At 41.0% G+C, this 16,315-nt stretch overlaps 1 protein-coding gene across 1 annotated transcript; it reads left to right on the top strand.

The window, feature by feature from the left end:
- Window positions 1–460: 460 nt before the first annotated feature.
- amn1 (antagonist of mitotic exit network 1 homolog (S. cerevisiae)) lies at window positions 461–10,601 on the top strand. The gene is made up of 4 exons (XM_019263075.2): window positions 461–816; window positions 5,883–9,387; window positions 9,819–9,881; window positions 9,975–10,601. The coding sequence occupies exons 2-4, from the start codon at window positions 6,006–6,008 to the stop codon at window positions 10,106–10,108; spliced, it is 3,579 nt and encodes a 1,192-aa protein (XP_019118620.2). The 5' UTR covers window positions 461–816; window positions 5,883–6,005; the 3' UTR covers window positions 10,109–10,601.
- Window positions 10,602–16,315: the final 5,714 nt, after the last annotated feature.

The following is a 16,315-nucleotide window of genomic DNA, read 5'->3' as shown; positions in this document are numbered from 1 at the left end:
CGTTGCTATGCACACAAAATAGTTAATGTATATATATGATATTATATGATATGTTATGATATATATATATATATACACACACACACACACACACACATATATATACATACATACATATATAGGCATAGGCACACCCAATAGGATGAATGCTGCCTTCAGATTCATTACTGTGATTGAGTGGTGCAGTGTATTTTTATAGTGTTAATTAATGACAAGTTTGGAAGTGTTTCATGTGTCCACTCTCACTGATTCCTGTTAAGTCATTGCATGGCTCTCAAGGTATGTTGTTTTAAAGACTTGCACAGTTGCACCGAAAAGAGTGAAAAGGTGTGTTATCAAATGTTGTGGGCCGGTCTGCTCCAAAAATAAAAGTCCGCCCCTGCTCGGGCTCTTGTTGTCTGTAAAGATAATAAAGAGTTCATTCTGCTGCAAATCCTGATGAATCCTCTGTGTTATTGCCTACAGAAGTAGAGTTACGCTATTTGACCTAATTTGAAGCAGAAAATTGGATAAGCTGCACGCAGTCTGCAGAGCAAGGAACGACACTCTCCAGAAAAAGGTCCGCCTCCTGCCCACACATGTTTAAGATTAGCAGGCTGGGGGGAATCCCCCTTATTGTTCTCTCGGACAGGCTGGTGGTTAGTTGGCGCAAACTACTAACGACTGGGTGTTTTTCTCTGCCTATGGTCCGCCACATGGAGATAAAACACTACACGGATGTGTGAGCGACAAATCAAAGAGGTGTATGTGGTTACTGATCGGATTTTGGATGTTACGACCGTCACGGGTGAAGTTGGACCTCGTCGGGATTTGAAAGTAAGATGGCGTTAATATAAAAGTTAAGCAGGCAGCTGAAGTGATTATCAAGATTGTTGTGAGGAGGTGTAGACAGACACTGCATGTTAATGTATTTACCTGTGCGCGATCGCAGTGTTTGCGCCGCAGTGGTATGATTTATCCTGAACTAACTTTTTAATCCTAATCTTTTTAATTCAGATGTTTTAGTCTCCTACTCAGCTGCAGCCTGTTGAAATTGTTATTATTATAAAATGAATGACTAAATCTACTCAAAACTCGCATGAAATCATGTTTTCTGTGCTTTGTTTTGTATGAATTACAACACAACTATGATTTGTAACACGTACAGAAGTTTGCCATGACCAAAACATGACATCATTATTTCAAGGATGGAAATCAGTTGCTTGTGTAAAATAGTCGGTAGTTACATGCCAACAAGGGCGTGCCACACCGGGTCTGTGAGGGCATGGGAGCTGAATTTTCAGGGGCTGTCCGTTTCTGTTTGAACAGACTTGATGAACTCTTAAACATCAGACTGTGTCAGACTCAAGAGCTTCCCCTCAAATTACTTTCTAGATTCCAGTACATGCTTTAGTGGTGTTTGTGGCAAAGTGCCTAGAGGAAGAAATCTGTTTCCTCATTCGTGGTATATATTAGTATATAAGTAATCATTTCTATGGCCATAATACTGGATGTATGACATAATAGCAATCTATAACGTAATCTTGAAAAACAAATTGTAATACATGATGTAAGGTGACAAAATGTGTAACAAGTATAAATAAGTAAATCAAAATCTTAACAAGTGTTTCTTGAGGATTAAGACCTAACGTTTTTTTATTTACTAAAGTGTAGCATGAAGAATTAGATGGTAAAGCTGTAAAAGAGAGAGAAGAAAAAATAAAAGACTAAAAACTAAAGTCAGAGCCACCCAATGACCCTGGGAACCCAGGTGCATGTCGCAAAGGAAACTAAAACAAAATGTAATGTTGTGCAAAACATTGAAACTAGTCCGGAAGAAGTGAAATAGTCCAAAGACTATTTACTCAATACTCCTTCAATTTTATTGTTTTGAGGGAATTATATGCCTATTTTGAATTTGATGCCATTGACACAGTTCTATGTTGGTTCGTGTTTCCCACATCATCAACACTCTCAGTGTATCTGGGAACTGAGGAGACCAGATGCTGTAATCTTGAAAGAGGAAAGTTTTACCATTCTTGCTTGATTGTAGGATTTCAGCTTCTCAAAAGTTCAGGGCCTCCTTTGGCATATTTTACATTTTATAATGTGCCAAACATTTTTTTAATCAAATTTTTATTTTATTTTCACAACAAATACTGATGTACAGTCACCGAACATACCGTTGCGTCAAACCCGTGGTGAGCCATATATTGATATTCGCCTCTTTGGCCCCATTTATACGGGCTGTTGACAGTTTCATATATGTAACATCCAGAAAAGTTAGAACCCATTGTCTGATGGTCAAAGTGTGAGGGGGGCTTCCAGTGTACTGCGATCATTTTCTCAGCAGCTGTTAATCCTGCCAACAAAACACGTTTCCGACATTCAGGAACTTGAAATGCTGAAAGGTCATTTAGTAATAACACTGATATGGTCACAGGTATTGTCTCCGATACGAGTGCCATCAGCTCAGCGGCCACACCCTGCCAAAATCGTGCAACAGGGGGGCACTCCCACACCATATGGAGGAAAGTGCCAGGGGTTTTTAATGTACACAGGGTGCATGACGGATCACTGATAACTTTCATAAGATGTAGCTTACGAGGGGTCAGGTAGGTCCTGTGTATGAAATTACAATGGATCTGTTGGTGATCAGGGTTTCGAGAGGCGAGTTTGATAGTGACCCACACCTTGTCCCAATCAAAATCCTGATCCAGCGCAGGGACATCCCCCCCCTCCACATCCTGTCTACTCGGAGCGTTTTGTAGGTGGCCTCAAGCAAGTATAAGTATAGAATGGACACTATTCCCCTCGCAGCTCTTTTAGTAATAATCAACTCATGAAGTGGATGTGTAGGCAGCGGGTGCCGTCAAGGTACACCGTGTGCTTTAAGAGCTGCTCTTAGCTGTAAGTAAAAAAAGAATGAAGTGCCTGGAAGATTAAAACTATTCTTAATGTCCTGAAAGGAGCGTAAACCCTCTAAGCCGAAGATATCGCCCAAAAATTTTATTCCTCCCTTTTCCCATTGAGGGTAGGTGACAGGTCTCCCTCCAGTCAGCAAACCTTTTTTATTAAAGATTGGAGAGTGCAGGTGCCATCTGCAAGAAATATCAGAAATCCTTTCCACTGAGCGCCAAACCTGCATCAGATAGGTCACTATGGGGCCACAACGTAATTGACTCTGCCGTGCAAAGACATTTGCAAATAAAATGTCTGTCAAAGACCACGGGTGTACCATTCTTTCTTCCACTGTACGCCAAGACACTGCCGTCTGAGAGTCAAACCATGTGACAAGGGGTCTAAGCGTAAAGGACCAGTGGTAAAGTTTAAATTTGGGCACCGCTAATCCCCCATCTAATCTCCTGCGCTGAACAGTGGTAGATCTAAGTTGGGGTCTCTTCCCATTCCATATGAATTTTGAAACCGCTACATGAAGCTTACCCCAGTATCCAGCAGGGGGAGAGAGGGGGACCATGGAGCTGACAAAATTTATTCTCACTACGTTCATTTTGACAATGGAAATGCGTGCCTGAAGTGAGTTGGGCCGGCTGGCCCATCTTTCCAAATCACCTAAGACTTTGTCCAGTGTCTCTGAATAATTGTGCTTCACAATACGATGTAGAGAGGAAAATATTTCAATGCCTAGGTATTTTAAAATGTGAAACTGAGGGGATATTGGAAGGCAAAGCAGAGGTCTTGGCCGCTTCATTCAATGACAGCAAAGCTGATTTTGACCAATTAATTTTAAACCCTGATAGCGTGTCAAACTCATCCAACGTGCCAAACATTTTTAACATAGGATAAGTCTAGACAGCAAAGACTCTTTTACAACAGGGCCATGCTGTTAAATGAAGTTAAAGTTATCAACTTTTTGCGACTTAACTGTCTATTGTATACTGTAATACCACTTAAGTAACCACAGGGGTGAAGCATTCTGAATAATGTGCATAGCTATGCAGTATGGTAAAAGGAGGGGGAAACCATACAGTTATTTTGTTAGGATAATATTTGAATTATAGAGCTGTTATACTTATATATGATATATGAGGAAAGATACATGTTTTTTGAAATGCATCTTCACATAGACTGTCTAGATATAGTATAAGGACAATGCTGGGGACACAATAAAATCAGGGGTTAACTGGCATGCATGCAGTCTTCCAGATTTGCACCCTCTCATTAACATTAAATCTTGCAGAGGTTTGACCTATCTGACAAATAAAGCTCTAGCACTTGATGTATAAAGTTTCATGAATGCTGCATAACTGACAGAATGCTTGACTGTTCTGAATTGTTTTAAGCTATTTTTCTGTTTTCCTATTGCTGTCGTTTGAGCAACAGGTATATAACAAGTACTATACTATGCATGTTCTGAAATATTTAAGTAGATGTGATGCAGGCACTTATAACTGGAAACATAGTGAATCACAGAAAGCAGAACCCTGTTTGAGATGAAATATAATTAGAATCAGAATCAGAAATACTTTAATAATCCCAGGGGGAAATTACTTTATTTGGATTTTAATCAAGGTGAAATGTAGTCCTTTTGAAGGCTTATACACATAATCACACAGAATGCTGTAAATCAGATAGAGAGCACAATGGTTGAGGTAGAGTTGGCTTATGTGAGCACGCAAGTAAAATGAAGTAATAGTAAAGTTCGGTAGGTGATATAGATAAATGACATATTTTGTGTGAACAATATATTTAGTGAACAGACAGTGAAGAATTGTGTGTGAGCAGATCATACACAATCATTACCTTGTGTTATATCCGCTGGTTATACTCCCTGAAATCTTCAAGGTTACAGATAAAACTGCAATAGGCTGCTTCTAATGAGAAGTCATGATGTGACTGGCACAATGAATGAAATGGCTTATTGTAACATAAACCTTACAGGTGTTGTGCCTTTTGTGTGATTTCCAGTGATGTATTTTGTCAGGATGGGTTGGGTGTTGAATGTGTTATATGTTCAAGGAATATTAGCACTGTCAGCAGTGTGCATCTGTGGGTTGCTCTTCCTTTAGAAGAGGTTAAGAGGTTTGGTTAATTTAAATATTAATAATACATATATGTAATAGTGATAATCTCTAGTCTGAAAATGACAGAATGTATAGATGTATTGTTGTATATTCAGTGGCGATGTAGCTGAAGATGTTATAAGTCAATAAGTTCAGTATCATAATCAAGTAAAACGTTACTTGGAGAGCCTCCGGCCGAATAATGACTCTCCTAAACTATGCGGGGCAGACCCTTATATACAGTGGAGGTTATGCTCTCAAAACATGCGGTCAAAGTCAACAATAGTATAACTCTTATGTAAGAGAGGGAAAGAGGAAAAGAGAGCCCCCCCCCCCAAAAAAAAACACCACATGGGACCCGAGACCCGGCCCCACATGACTCCCTCAACTTACATTGCACCACAAACGTCAACACACTTGACAGTGGCACCATACTGGCGGTTCTTTTTTACCCATATCCAAAAAACAGTGGCACCATACTGGCGGTTCTTTTTTACCCATATCCAAAAAACCTCAAAGTCCAGATGGACCAAATTGACAGCTAGCGACACAGACAAGTATCTCAATGTAAACCATATGTATATAATAGTACTAGTATTAGTATGTAACTATGCATCTATGTGCAGACACCTCAGTATAACAGCTTTGAAGTACGTCGTCTTCAGACATGCACCACTGTACCAATTTGACATGTCGGTCTAGAAGTAAAACAGTGTTCAACCATTAGGAGTGTGTATTGTGCCACCTCTAAGTGTGTGCATGTATGCATATGTGTCCTAGTATAGAAAAAGTTCTTGACAAGATGTGTGCTGAATATATTGCACTGCATAAATTAGTGTGTGTTTTTACGACTCTTAATATTTTTAATTTTTTTTTCAGGGAAGTAACCTCTTCGTGGCCATATGACTTAGCAGAGGACATCAATGGATTCTTGTGGATTACTGACTTACTGACAAGTTGGACTTACCTCAAAATCTTTGCACGGTGTTTTCTCAGGACACAATGTGGAGTCAGCAAGCTGGTACAACAAATAACTCATGTCCGTACAGGACATCGAACATGGTGCTTCACGCAATACTCTCTAACAAACATCAAACATCAAATTGGGAGACTTCAGCAGTCCGTCAGGCATTTTCTTTTCAGCAGCCAGCTATAGGGAAGACTAACAATGACTATCATAAAATGTTACACAGCAATCTACAAAGCTCATGTACAAATACACAAAATGGAAACCCTCTTCTGCTGGACACTAATGGACATCAGGTTGCCACTCAGCAAGATTTTCATCCGAACTCGGGATTCTTCAAGGCAAACACTACATACTCCCAGCCAGGCAAGGCAGGACATTGGAACCAACAGGATATAGTTCAGACACATAGCAGACAGAATATTCATAACCAGAATCACAGACAAAATGGTACTCATCATGGACACTCTCCTACCAACCCAGCACCATCTTATAATATGGCTGCCCCACAGTCTTTCAGAAACAACAAAATTACTACAAACTCATCAAATGAACAGATTTTCCACAGTTCGAGCACGGCTTGGAAAACTCAACAATACCCTTATCATCTCAACTCAAATCATAACACCCATAGTCATCTCAACTCAAATCATAACAACACCCACTGTGTCTTGTCAAAGACAAATAATGCTACCCAAGAACAAATACACAGAAACCAGGTAGTCGCAAGAATTGCGGACGAGCTTCGTAAGTCATGCACTGCTAGCTCAGATGGTTGTCCTCCAGTGTATACTAGTTCTTCTCGCAGAGAGAATCAGTTTTTCAGCGAGTGCAGAATGACAGAGCCTAATCAAAATATGCAATCTGTGACAATGACTGTCTCTCAAAGTCATAACTCAAATGCCTCCCAGTCCTTATCACTCAATTCTGGACTAACGTTGCCAAATACCAGCCACAATTTTATGTTAGAAAACCAGCACAGTGTGGATTTGCCACAACAAAGCTCTGTATCAAATGTCTTCTATGTCCCTGCAACAGTTGATGGAAGTGGTAATGGAAATAAGGCTGCAAATGCATGTGTTAAATCACCAAATAATGTATCTCAGTTTACGAGAATGCCTGAGAACATTCCACCACAGAAAAAGACTGAATATAAAAAGACTGAATCAAAGACAGCAAACAGAGATATAAACTTGGGGGTCTCTGGAATGCTCCAGTTTGTCACGGTCATTGATGACAACATTCACTCATCTCCTGGGCGCATAGCCACAAGAGCTGTTGCTGTTGTGCCACCATTGTCACAGGAATACTATGAGGGTGTCAGCATGCATACATCCTCTAATACGATCAATCAATCGCCTCCAAAGGACAATCTATGTAAAATTCAAGTACAAAATAAAAGTACAAAATACAAAGAGGCCCAGTATTATTCAGCAGCATCCAGTGATAGCAATTGCTCAGCTGGGCCTTGTCAGGCCTTGTCACAAAAACAACTATGTTCAGATGACAGTGGATCTAAACTAGGTACTAGCATGCAAGTAGACCAGTGTGCTGCATCAACTGCTCAACAATCAGTAACCTCTGAACTGCCAGTGAGCTCAAGTGGTCATAAAGACAGAAGTGAAAATCAGACGGATCCAAAAGGCCCTGTTTCTGAGGTCTCTGCAGCAACCCCATGGACAATTGGCGCATTAACTGAATTGGTACAGGATATTGAAAAGACTCAGATGATGCTTAGAGGAAATTCCACAGTGTTTGATTATTCTTCACGTGAATTATTATTAAGCCATTTTTGGGATGGTAACACTAAAAACTTGTCATGTAAACTCAAGACGGGCTGGTACAAGGATTTAATGGATGACGTTTTAGAATTCTGCCATAAACATGTAATGCCAGACTCCATCATACTGCCACAAGAAAACGCAAGCTTTAGGAAGGAACCCCAAAGCGACCATGTCCTCAAAAATGATGAAGTATATTCAGAGCCACCCTACAAATCCCTATGGTTGAATGTCAATGAGGACCTTGATGACATTGATAAAGAGTTTGGCTTCCCATGGTCTCTGAAGCATCATCTTCCGGTAATTGAGATCCACAGCCAGCCAGAGCAGTCTGAAACAATCAACAGCAATCCTGCACAGCTAGTTGACTTAGGTGAAGAAAAACAAACATCAACTGTTGAAGCCACTACAACACAAGCTGCCTCTCCTAATAAAACAGAAAGTACTGATTCCAGTGACCCATATTACTCATTTGAAATCAAAGTTTTGCCTCCAGAAGAGGCCAGAATTATCTTTGAGCAAACACAAAGCAAGATGCCACAAAGTATGGACAAGGACAGTCATCCAGAGAAAAATAGCTTAGTGGGGGTTGAGCTACCCGAGGCTGAAGATAGAGATGTCACATTGAATGACTCAACAGTGAAGAACACAACAGGCCGTCCAATAGAGCAGGTTTGCTGCATTTCAAGGTGGATGGAAATGATCTGTGGGTCAGACAATCCTGATTTGAGTAAATGCCAGTGCAAAAATGAGCAAAGTCTTAAAGATTGTACTGACAAGACCCCTGATAAGGTAGAGAAGGCGACATGTAGTCCGTCTGAACTATGCAATGAACCCAGTCAAATCATTGACTTAACTAAAAATGACCACACATCCTACTCACATTCTGAACCGAAGAACATCTCCCAGATAAGTGGTAGTAAGTCAAGCATTGTTGAAAGAAAGCGAAAAAGATCAGGCAGTCATGAAAGTTTTTTTCCACTTCATAAGAAATCAAACAAATGCAACCCCCCCGATAATGTAAATTCACAGCCTTCAACAGATAAGAAGGTTTTAACTGATGATACTGAACCCTCATCCTCAAACGTTAAGTCTATACAACTGGTTCTGTTTGGCTCAGCACAAGACTCACGTGTCAACAAAAGGAGACATATTTCATCTTCAGCAACTGTGTCTGGAGTACTGATGCCTCCAAAATATCTCTCTGTGAATCTCAGTCCCTTGAGTAGAAAGTTAAGTGAAACTGTCCCGACTAAGGAATATACAGTCAAACGATGGATCTATGAAAAATGGAGGAGAAGTTTACCACCAATTAAAATCCAATGCAGAAGCAAACTGAAAACACAGAAATGTGCTTTTTCCTCTTTTTCTGGTGTAAAAAATCCTAAGCACCGCCTGAGTCTGACAAGAAGGAGGTCCCTCCCTGACAATCTTAAATCTGGAAAGGAAAAAACGAAGATGGATGTGGTCCCACTAGAACAACCTGCTGATAAAGACAGTAGGAACACTAAAAATGGCAGCCATGGTGGCAAGCCTCACCAGGAGAACAGCGTCCTGACATTCAACGTGTTACCCAGTACCTTCAACTTCAAAAATAGATCCAATGAGGGAAAGGAGATCAATGGCTCTTTTACAAGTAAGTCAAAAGATTGTGGTTTATGGGATGTATTGCACCAGACTGTTGAGGGGCTTGTGAAAGAATGATTAAAATGGGACTGGTCAAAATCATTGCAGCAAAGAACAGTTTTTTCAAGTCCATGCCAGCAGATTGCAACAAAGGTTCCCAGAAAGCTTTCCTGGGTCACAACTGGGTCATTTACAAATATAAAAGAGCATGGCCTGTCTCTTTTAGGGAAATAATTAAACTCTTTGTCTCCTGGAATGACTAATCAGTGCAGCTGTCCTGTATGGCTTGAACTGTCTCCGTCTTCTAGGAGACCATGGCTGTAGGAAGATTGGCTGTGCTGTGCTGCAGGCTCAACAGATGGGCTGTTTGTGATTGTTGCTTTTGACCTGAAGTGACTCAATCGACTCAAGTTGACTCTTTTGGTTGTCTCCTTTGTTCAGATAAGACTGCCCTTGATGAAGGAAAAGACAGCAGCCCCAACAAACCTCTCACGAAGGAAAGAGGTAACAAACACAACTGAAACAATAAAAAAGTCTTCTCAGTTTTTATATCTTGACTACAGTTTTGCTAATCAGTATCAATAAACTGCACCTTAGGTACATGGTATCCAAATTTGGAGAAGAAGCATTGTCCTCTTCGTTCACCTCCCGTCCTCAAAAACAAAAACAGCATCTTCCACAAGTTTCAGAAGAAATACAAGGAGAAGACGCAGCCATTGATGAAGGAATGACATGACAGGCCTCAGAGACAGTTTTTAAATTGAATAATGTCTCTCTCTCTCTCTCTCTCTCTCTCTCTCTCTCTCTCTCTCTCTCTCTCTCTCTCTCTCTCTCTCTCTTAAATTTATGTTGGGCCTAATTTGTACCTCTGAATATGATTGTAACCTGCATATAGTAGTTATGTTCTCAACAGTTTACACATCAGTTGTTTACATGGAGGATTCAAGTTCTCCACTTACAGACTTACTTGACTTACTGTGAACTGTATTTTTATGTCTTCATTTTTTATACATTAAGTTTTTTATACAATACTTGCAACATATATGTATATAATGTTTCTATTTTTTTACATACTGTTTTTTTTTTTTTTTTTTTACAAATCACAAAAATCTTTAAATTATTGTATAATAACTGAGTATGTGCTGTTTTCCATGCATGGGAGAATGTTGTTGGAAATTTTGTACATTGGCTATAAAATAAAAACCCCAAACTGAACAGGACAAAGATGTTATTTAATTTTAAGTGTAAATAAATTTCAATTCATTTCAATATTCACATATAATCATACAAGTACAATCATGGTGAAATGTGTTTTGTCAGTTTATCGTAACTGTTACTACAATAATTGTTTATTACTATATTTATACAGCTATGTATTCATCATGCAGAACAATACACAGTATGTGTCTACTCAACACTACACTTACCAATATAATCATGTGATCTAAGTAATGTGTACACTGTTAATTATGTTACTATAATTAACTATTTTCCTTAGTTCTGTCAAGAAGTCTGACTGTGACAGGGTGTGACTGAATAATGCTCTCTGGCTATAAGGGCTCATCTTTGTCCATTACATTATGACTGTGCCCCATCAGGCCTTTCCAACTGACTTTTGTTGGGTAGACTTGACTCTGTATCACATGCATTCAGATGGGATCCTGCGCTGTGGCAAAAGTGGAGGTTTTCCATTCATTTGAATTTGGCTAGTGTGTTTTGGCTGCAGCGGTGCTAGCCAGTGTCTGCCAAAAGACGCAGTGACTTGTAGCGGAGAAGTTGAGCTGGAGTCTAAAGGATCAGTCGTGTGGCGGTGTGTGCAGGTGAGGAGGGATGCTTTGGATTTGTCCGTTTGTGCTGAATGTAACTGCTGTGAAACAATCAGGAAATAACTTTATTTCACTGATTAACCGGCATTTCGATGCCGTTACTCACTCACTCTCATTCACGGTCTCTGTCTCTCAACCAATGCTTGCTTTCACTTTCCTTGTCTCTCTCTCTCTCAAACCTCTGACACAAACCAAAAGAAACAAAGGATACATGAAATAAACAAGGCCAGAACGCAACAGGTACAGTATCATAGTTTAGTGGGGGGTTTTTTTGGACCCCCTGCTGCAACAACACTGACACAGCCACAACCCACTACACCCGCTCAAATGAATGGACCTGTGTTTAAAAACCTGTGTTGATGATGCATGATGAATGATGCATCATAAATCAAGTAGCGGGAAGCCACTGGGTATCCTAGTGCAAGTCAGGAAAAGGTCATAGAGTATGAGTCAAGATATCCACATTCAGACATTCAGGAGCATCATATTCTCCGGCCCCTTGCAACCCTCCACTCTTTTAGATAGAGCTTAATTGATTATAATTCACTATAGTGTTGTGGAAGGACTTAAAATGACAAGAAGAAGCAAAGTGTTTGTATTTGAGAAGACAGTGTGTTTATGATGCTTGTGTGTCTTTCTAATTGTATGCCAGTGGTTCAGCCATTTCATATTATTTCATTGGTCTCTCCTAAGGGTACAGTTGAATGTGAAGTGTATGTCTGAAATAACTTGCAATGACCTCTCTCTGGGTGAAGAATAAGCATTCTATAGTATTTGTGACCTTTTTTGGGTAAATGGCATTGCATGTCTTGTGCACTTCCTTATTTGGCCTGTGTTTTACTAAGGCTGGCAGGGAGAGAATAAACCAATAGTTCAAGGACGGGACAGACAAGCACGTGAGAGACAGGCCTGGGAAGTGTCATTTGGAAAAGAAACATAATGTTCATTACTGAGAAGAAAACCAAAAAGGACCCTACTGTTATGGAATTTTCTATCCTTAGGTTACACAAAGTCACATGTGGGCCTTGAGGTCCTCGGCAATATTAATTGTTTGGCTTTGAGTAGGTGCCAGCCTATCTCAACACTGTGGTGGCCAGGGTCGAAGAGACCCGTTGCTGCCTTCATAGACATAATGGATATCTTGCCGTTGACGTTCCAATCTGTGTAAACAGACATATGTGTCTCCAGACTAGAACATGCTGACAAAAACACCTCCATGGGTAAAAACATCTCTTTGACTAAATCTGGGTGTATAGTATTTGTGTGTTATCTTTGGGTTTAAAGTCGATCCACTAGCACAAGTTCAGCAGAATGTGAGACCGACTCAGGTACTAGATTAGATTATACTTTATTTATCCCACAATGGGGAAATTCACGTGTTAGAGCAGCAGAAAGTGTAATATACACTACAGAAGTAGAATCAAATAAAATGGCAAAAACCCACATAAATGAAACAGACAGAAATATCTATACCTACACAATAAACATGAAAAACAATCAACCTTTAAAAACAGACAAGTACTGAGGATGGAAATGGCATGATATATAAAAGTATTGTAGTGTAAAGTAACCATAGTGTAAGAAATATTGCAAAGGTAAGTGACCATGGTAAAAATTATAACCGCAGCGTATAAATGAAAAAAAAAATTGCAATGGGACATGAACAGGAGACTACAACATGATCAAGTGGTGTAGGTGTTGTAAAGTCTGACAGAAGCAGGAACCTCTCCTTCTTACACCATGGGTGTAGCAGTCTGCTGCTGAAGGAGCTGCTCACCCGACAGTGTCATGTAGGGGGTGAGAGGTGTTGTTCATGATGGATGTCAGCTTAGCTAACATCCTCCTCTCACTCACTTCCTGGGGGGGAGCAGGCCAGGGGAGGTGTGAATAGGGGGGAATAGGCCCAGTCCTTGTCCCCGCTCACTTGTTTCATCCCCACTCCTTTTTATCATTCCCTGCGATGGTCTGCAGTCCTCTCCAGACGTCCCTGGAGTTGTTCTGCTTCAGCCGCTTCTCCAGTTTCCTCCTGTAGCTGTCCTTCCCTTTCCTGATCCTCAGTCGGAGTTCCTTCTGGACTCTGTGCAGCTCCTCTTTGTCCCCCAATCCGAAGACCCTCTTCTTCTTCTCGTTCAGCAGGGCCCTAGTCACCCAGGGTTTGTTGTTGGGAAAACACTGTACCAACTTGGAGAGCACAGTGTTCTCCACACAGAAGTTGATATAGTCCGTGATGATCTGAGCGACCCAGCGGGGGGAGGGTGGATGAGGTGTATGCATCCTTGATGTTTGCATACAGTAGGTCCAATGTTTTATTGTCTTTGGTGTGGCAGTTCACTTACTGGGTGAAGGTGGGGAGAGCAGAGGACAGAGAGGCATGATTAAAGTCACCGGAGATGAGGAGGAGGGATTGGGGGTGCTGGTTTAGAAGCTGCGAGACAACAGTGTGGATCTGGTCTGTAGTTGCAGCAGCGACCGCCAAGGGGGGGATGTACACAGTCACAGCAATGACCTGTGAAAACTCCCTCGGGAGGTAGTATGGCCACATGCTGACCGCTATTAGCTCCAAGTCTCTGGTTTACGGATGTACTTTGAAAGTGTCTCTAATTCTCCTCGGCCAAGCGTCAATAAGTAATACAGCATAAGACATCAGAGGCTTCTGAACACTTTCTTCCTTCCTGACCTTCATTGACCTTTGACTTCAGCAATTTCTCCACAACCCCTATGAGTGGGGAGGTGTCCGAGACAGCCCATTTGAAAATATGTATAGGAGCCAACTGTTAGAGCTCCTCGAGGAGCCTTTTCTCTGTAACCCTTTTTTAAACACTCCTTCTTGTACAAGAATAATGAGTAATGATACTTTGATACTATGAATCCAGTCTTCCTTACTTAAGGGTTTTTCTTTAAAAATTCCCATAACACACTCTCTCTCAACAGAATATCCTATATCCTTAGTTGGTAAAGACATGTATGGCAAAATCAGCTATGGAAGATAAGCAACAGAAGTTGGTCCCATAAAAGGACATTCTCAGAATGTATTTTTGTTTTGTCTGTGTGTATAAAAGCTAAACCAGGAGAAGAGGGAAGTCCTAATTATTCAATGCAAGACGAGTTGTGGCTCTTACCAACAAGGCCCGGAACCCATCCTGACACTCTTTCACTGTTCACACTCTACCTTTGCCTGTCACATTGACACTGCACTCACAACTCTATGCGTTACATTAACGCTCAGCTCGGACTTCCCTGTTTTGTTACTTGCATATTGAAAATACTCTGCATACTATGAATGCACATGGTACTAACTCGGCTGCACTGCTCTTCTTATTTTTTACTTTTAAAACATATTGTGTATATATATATATTTATATTGTTAAATTAAATACTTTTTTCTTATTTTCTTATCCTTATATTTAGAGATGTCTGACATGCACCAACAACACCAAAACAACAAACTGATTACTTTGCCATATCTTTACCATACATTTTTCCATTTATCTTTTTCTGGTTTACGCAATTAGATTCTGACTCTGCATACTGCATTCTTACAAAAAAGAAACTTTTTAAAGAGTTTCAATCATCATGGTTCTTCATCTTTAATGTGATCAACATTTTCACACATTAAAGACTGATTATCTCACTTGTGTGTACACAGATCACAGATCATCTCTGTTGTAGCCAATTTTTCATGTGTGGCAATGTGGGTGTGGTAATGTGGGGTGTTGTGGTTGTGACGTCACCTGCACAGCTGACCAATTCACACGTGAATGGAATTAGGAGTGAAGGTGAGAAAGGGAAGTCACGGGTGGACAGGTGGTAGGGAAAAACACAACAAAGTAGAGAAGCCACACAGTTTTGTAACCGCACACGTGTGTGTGTGTGTGTGTGTGTGTGTGTGTATATATTAAAGGTGCTGTGCGTTTTATCAGATCACTTCGGTTTTGTTTAAGTTAACATGCACAGTTTAAGTCATTCATCAGTCATTCATTCATTCAGGATTTTTTTGTAGTTTGTTGATTTGCATTAATAAAACGTCAAAGCATTCTTTCTTGGAAGATCTTATTTTTTGCCACCACAACAAGTTACAAAGGACTTCAAATTCCCTCAAGTGGCATTTTTGGTTTTTCGGATTGCCATCCGACCATCTGTCTGTGGAGAACCATCAACTTGCTAATGAGCTGAAGGTGTTTTATTTCAGATTCCACACGTTCACACCTTCCCCCTTCCTCTATTTAGAGAGGTCATAAATACTATAGAACGCTTGTTCTTCACTCAGAGAGAGGCCATTGCAAATTCTTACAACACTTTAAAGCTGCCAGTAATGATTGAAGCACTGAGCAGATCTGTCGGGAATCTGAATGAGGCCGTGCACCGGAATACGGATAACATCACAGTTTTGGATCGCAAAGTGGACGACATCACAGAGACTTTGAACTGGAACATGGTCACCATTACAGGATCGATGGATAACATCAAGAACAACCAGGATATGGGCTACATCATGGAGAAGCTGACAGTTTTGCAAAGGCAAATGGATCGTTTTGGAGACCAAGCTGGCTGAGAGAGCCTGTAGCAGAAAAGAATGCAGCTACTGGCGCCCAAGACCAAACAAATTCCAATCTTATCTTGACCTCCCCATACCTGTAGGGCCTTGGCCAAGGCTTCTGCTGGAATAACAACTCCCGTGGAAGATCACTACAGCGAGACACTTTTATGCCCTCCTCCCCCATCTCCCACTGACACTTATTGACTGTTCTGCAATGACCTGATCAAGGCTGTCTCCACAGCAACTGCCATGCCATCGCCATAACATCTGCGGATTGAGACTCCATGATTTTGGTGCAGGGCGGGGCACGTCTCCAGGCCTACGCACTCATGCACACACTTACAGATGTGCTTTCACTGCCCCACCCCCATCCCCCCGCCTTCACCGCTTTGCTCCCCCCAGCCTGACAAGGCGGGTTGCCGAAACGGCTGCAGGACCAAATGGCTGCATGACTGTGCTGGGATTACTCAAACCCCCCATCCCCTATCCCCTGGTTGCTAGTGATGTGTCTCATGTTGTAGAGTGTACTGTATATGTGCTATAATTGCTGAGGTGTTTTTGTCCTGCTTCCAGTG

Source organism: Larimichthys crocea, chromosome XXI (assembly GCF_000972845.2).
Source record: "Larimichthys crocea isolate SSNF chromosome XXI, L_crocea_2.0, whole genome shotgun sequence".
Lineage (NCBI taxonomy): Eukaryota > Metazoa > Chordata > Actinopteri > Sciaenidae > Larimichthys > Larimichthys crocea.
The sequence above is the reverse complement of the archived record's forward strand: the minus strand, read 5'-3'. Positions and strand labels throughout refer to the sequence as shown.

What these genes read in the sequence shown, in the direction of transcription:
- amn1 (XM_019263075.2), top strand. Translation starts at nt 6,006, where the DNA reads ATGTGGAGTCAGCAAGCTGGTACAACAAATAACTCATGTCCGTACAGG. An exon ending in GATCAATGGCTCTTTTACAA is followed by an intron (nt 9,388 to 9,818) that starts GTAAGTCAAAAG and finishes TCCTTTGTTCAG; the next exon opens with ATAAGACTGCCCTTGATGAA. An exon ending in ACCTCTCACGAAGGAAAGAG is followed by an intron (nt 9,882 to 9,974) that starts GTAACAAACACA and finishes ACTGCACCTTAG; the next exon opens with GTACATGGTATCCAAATTTG.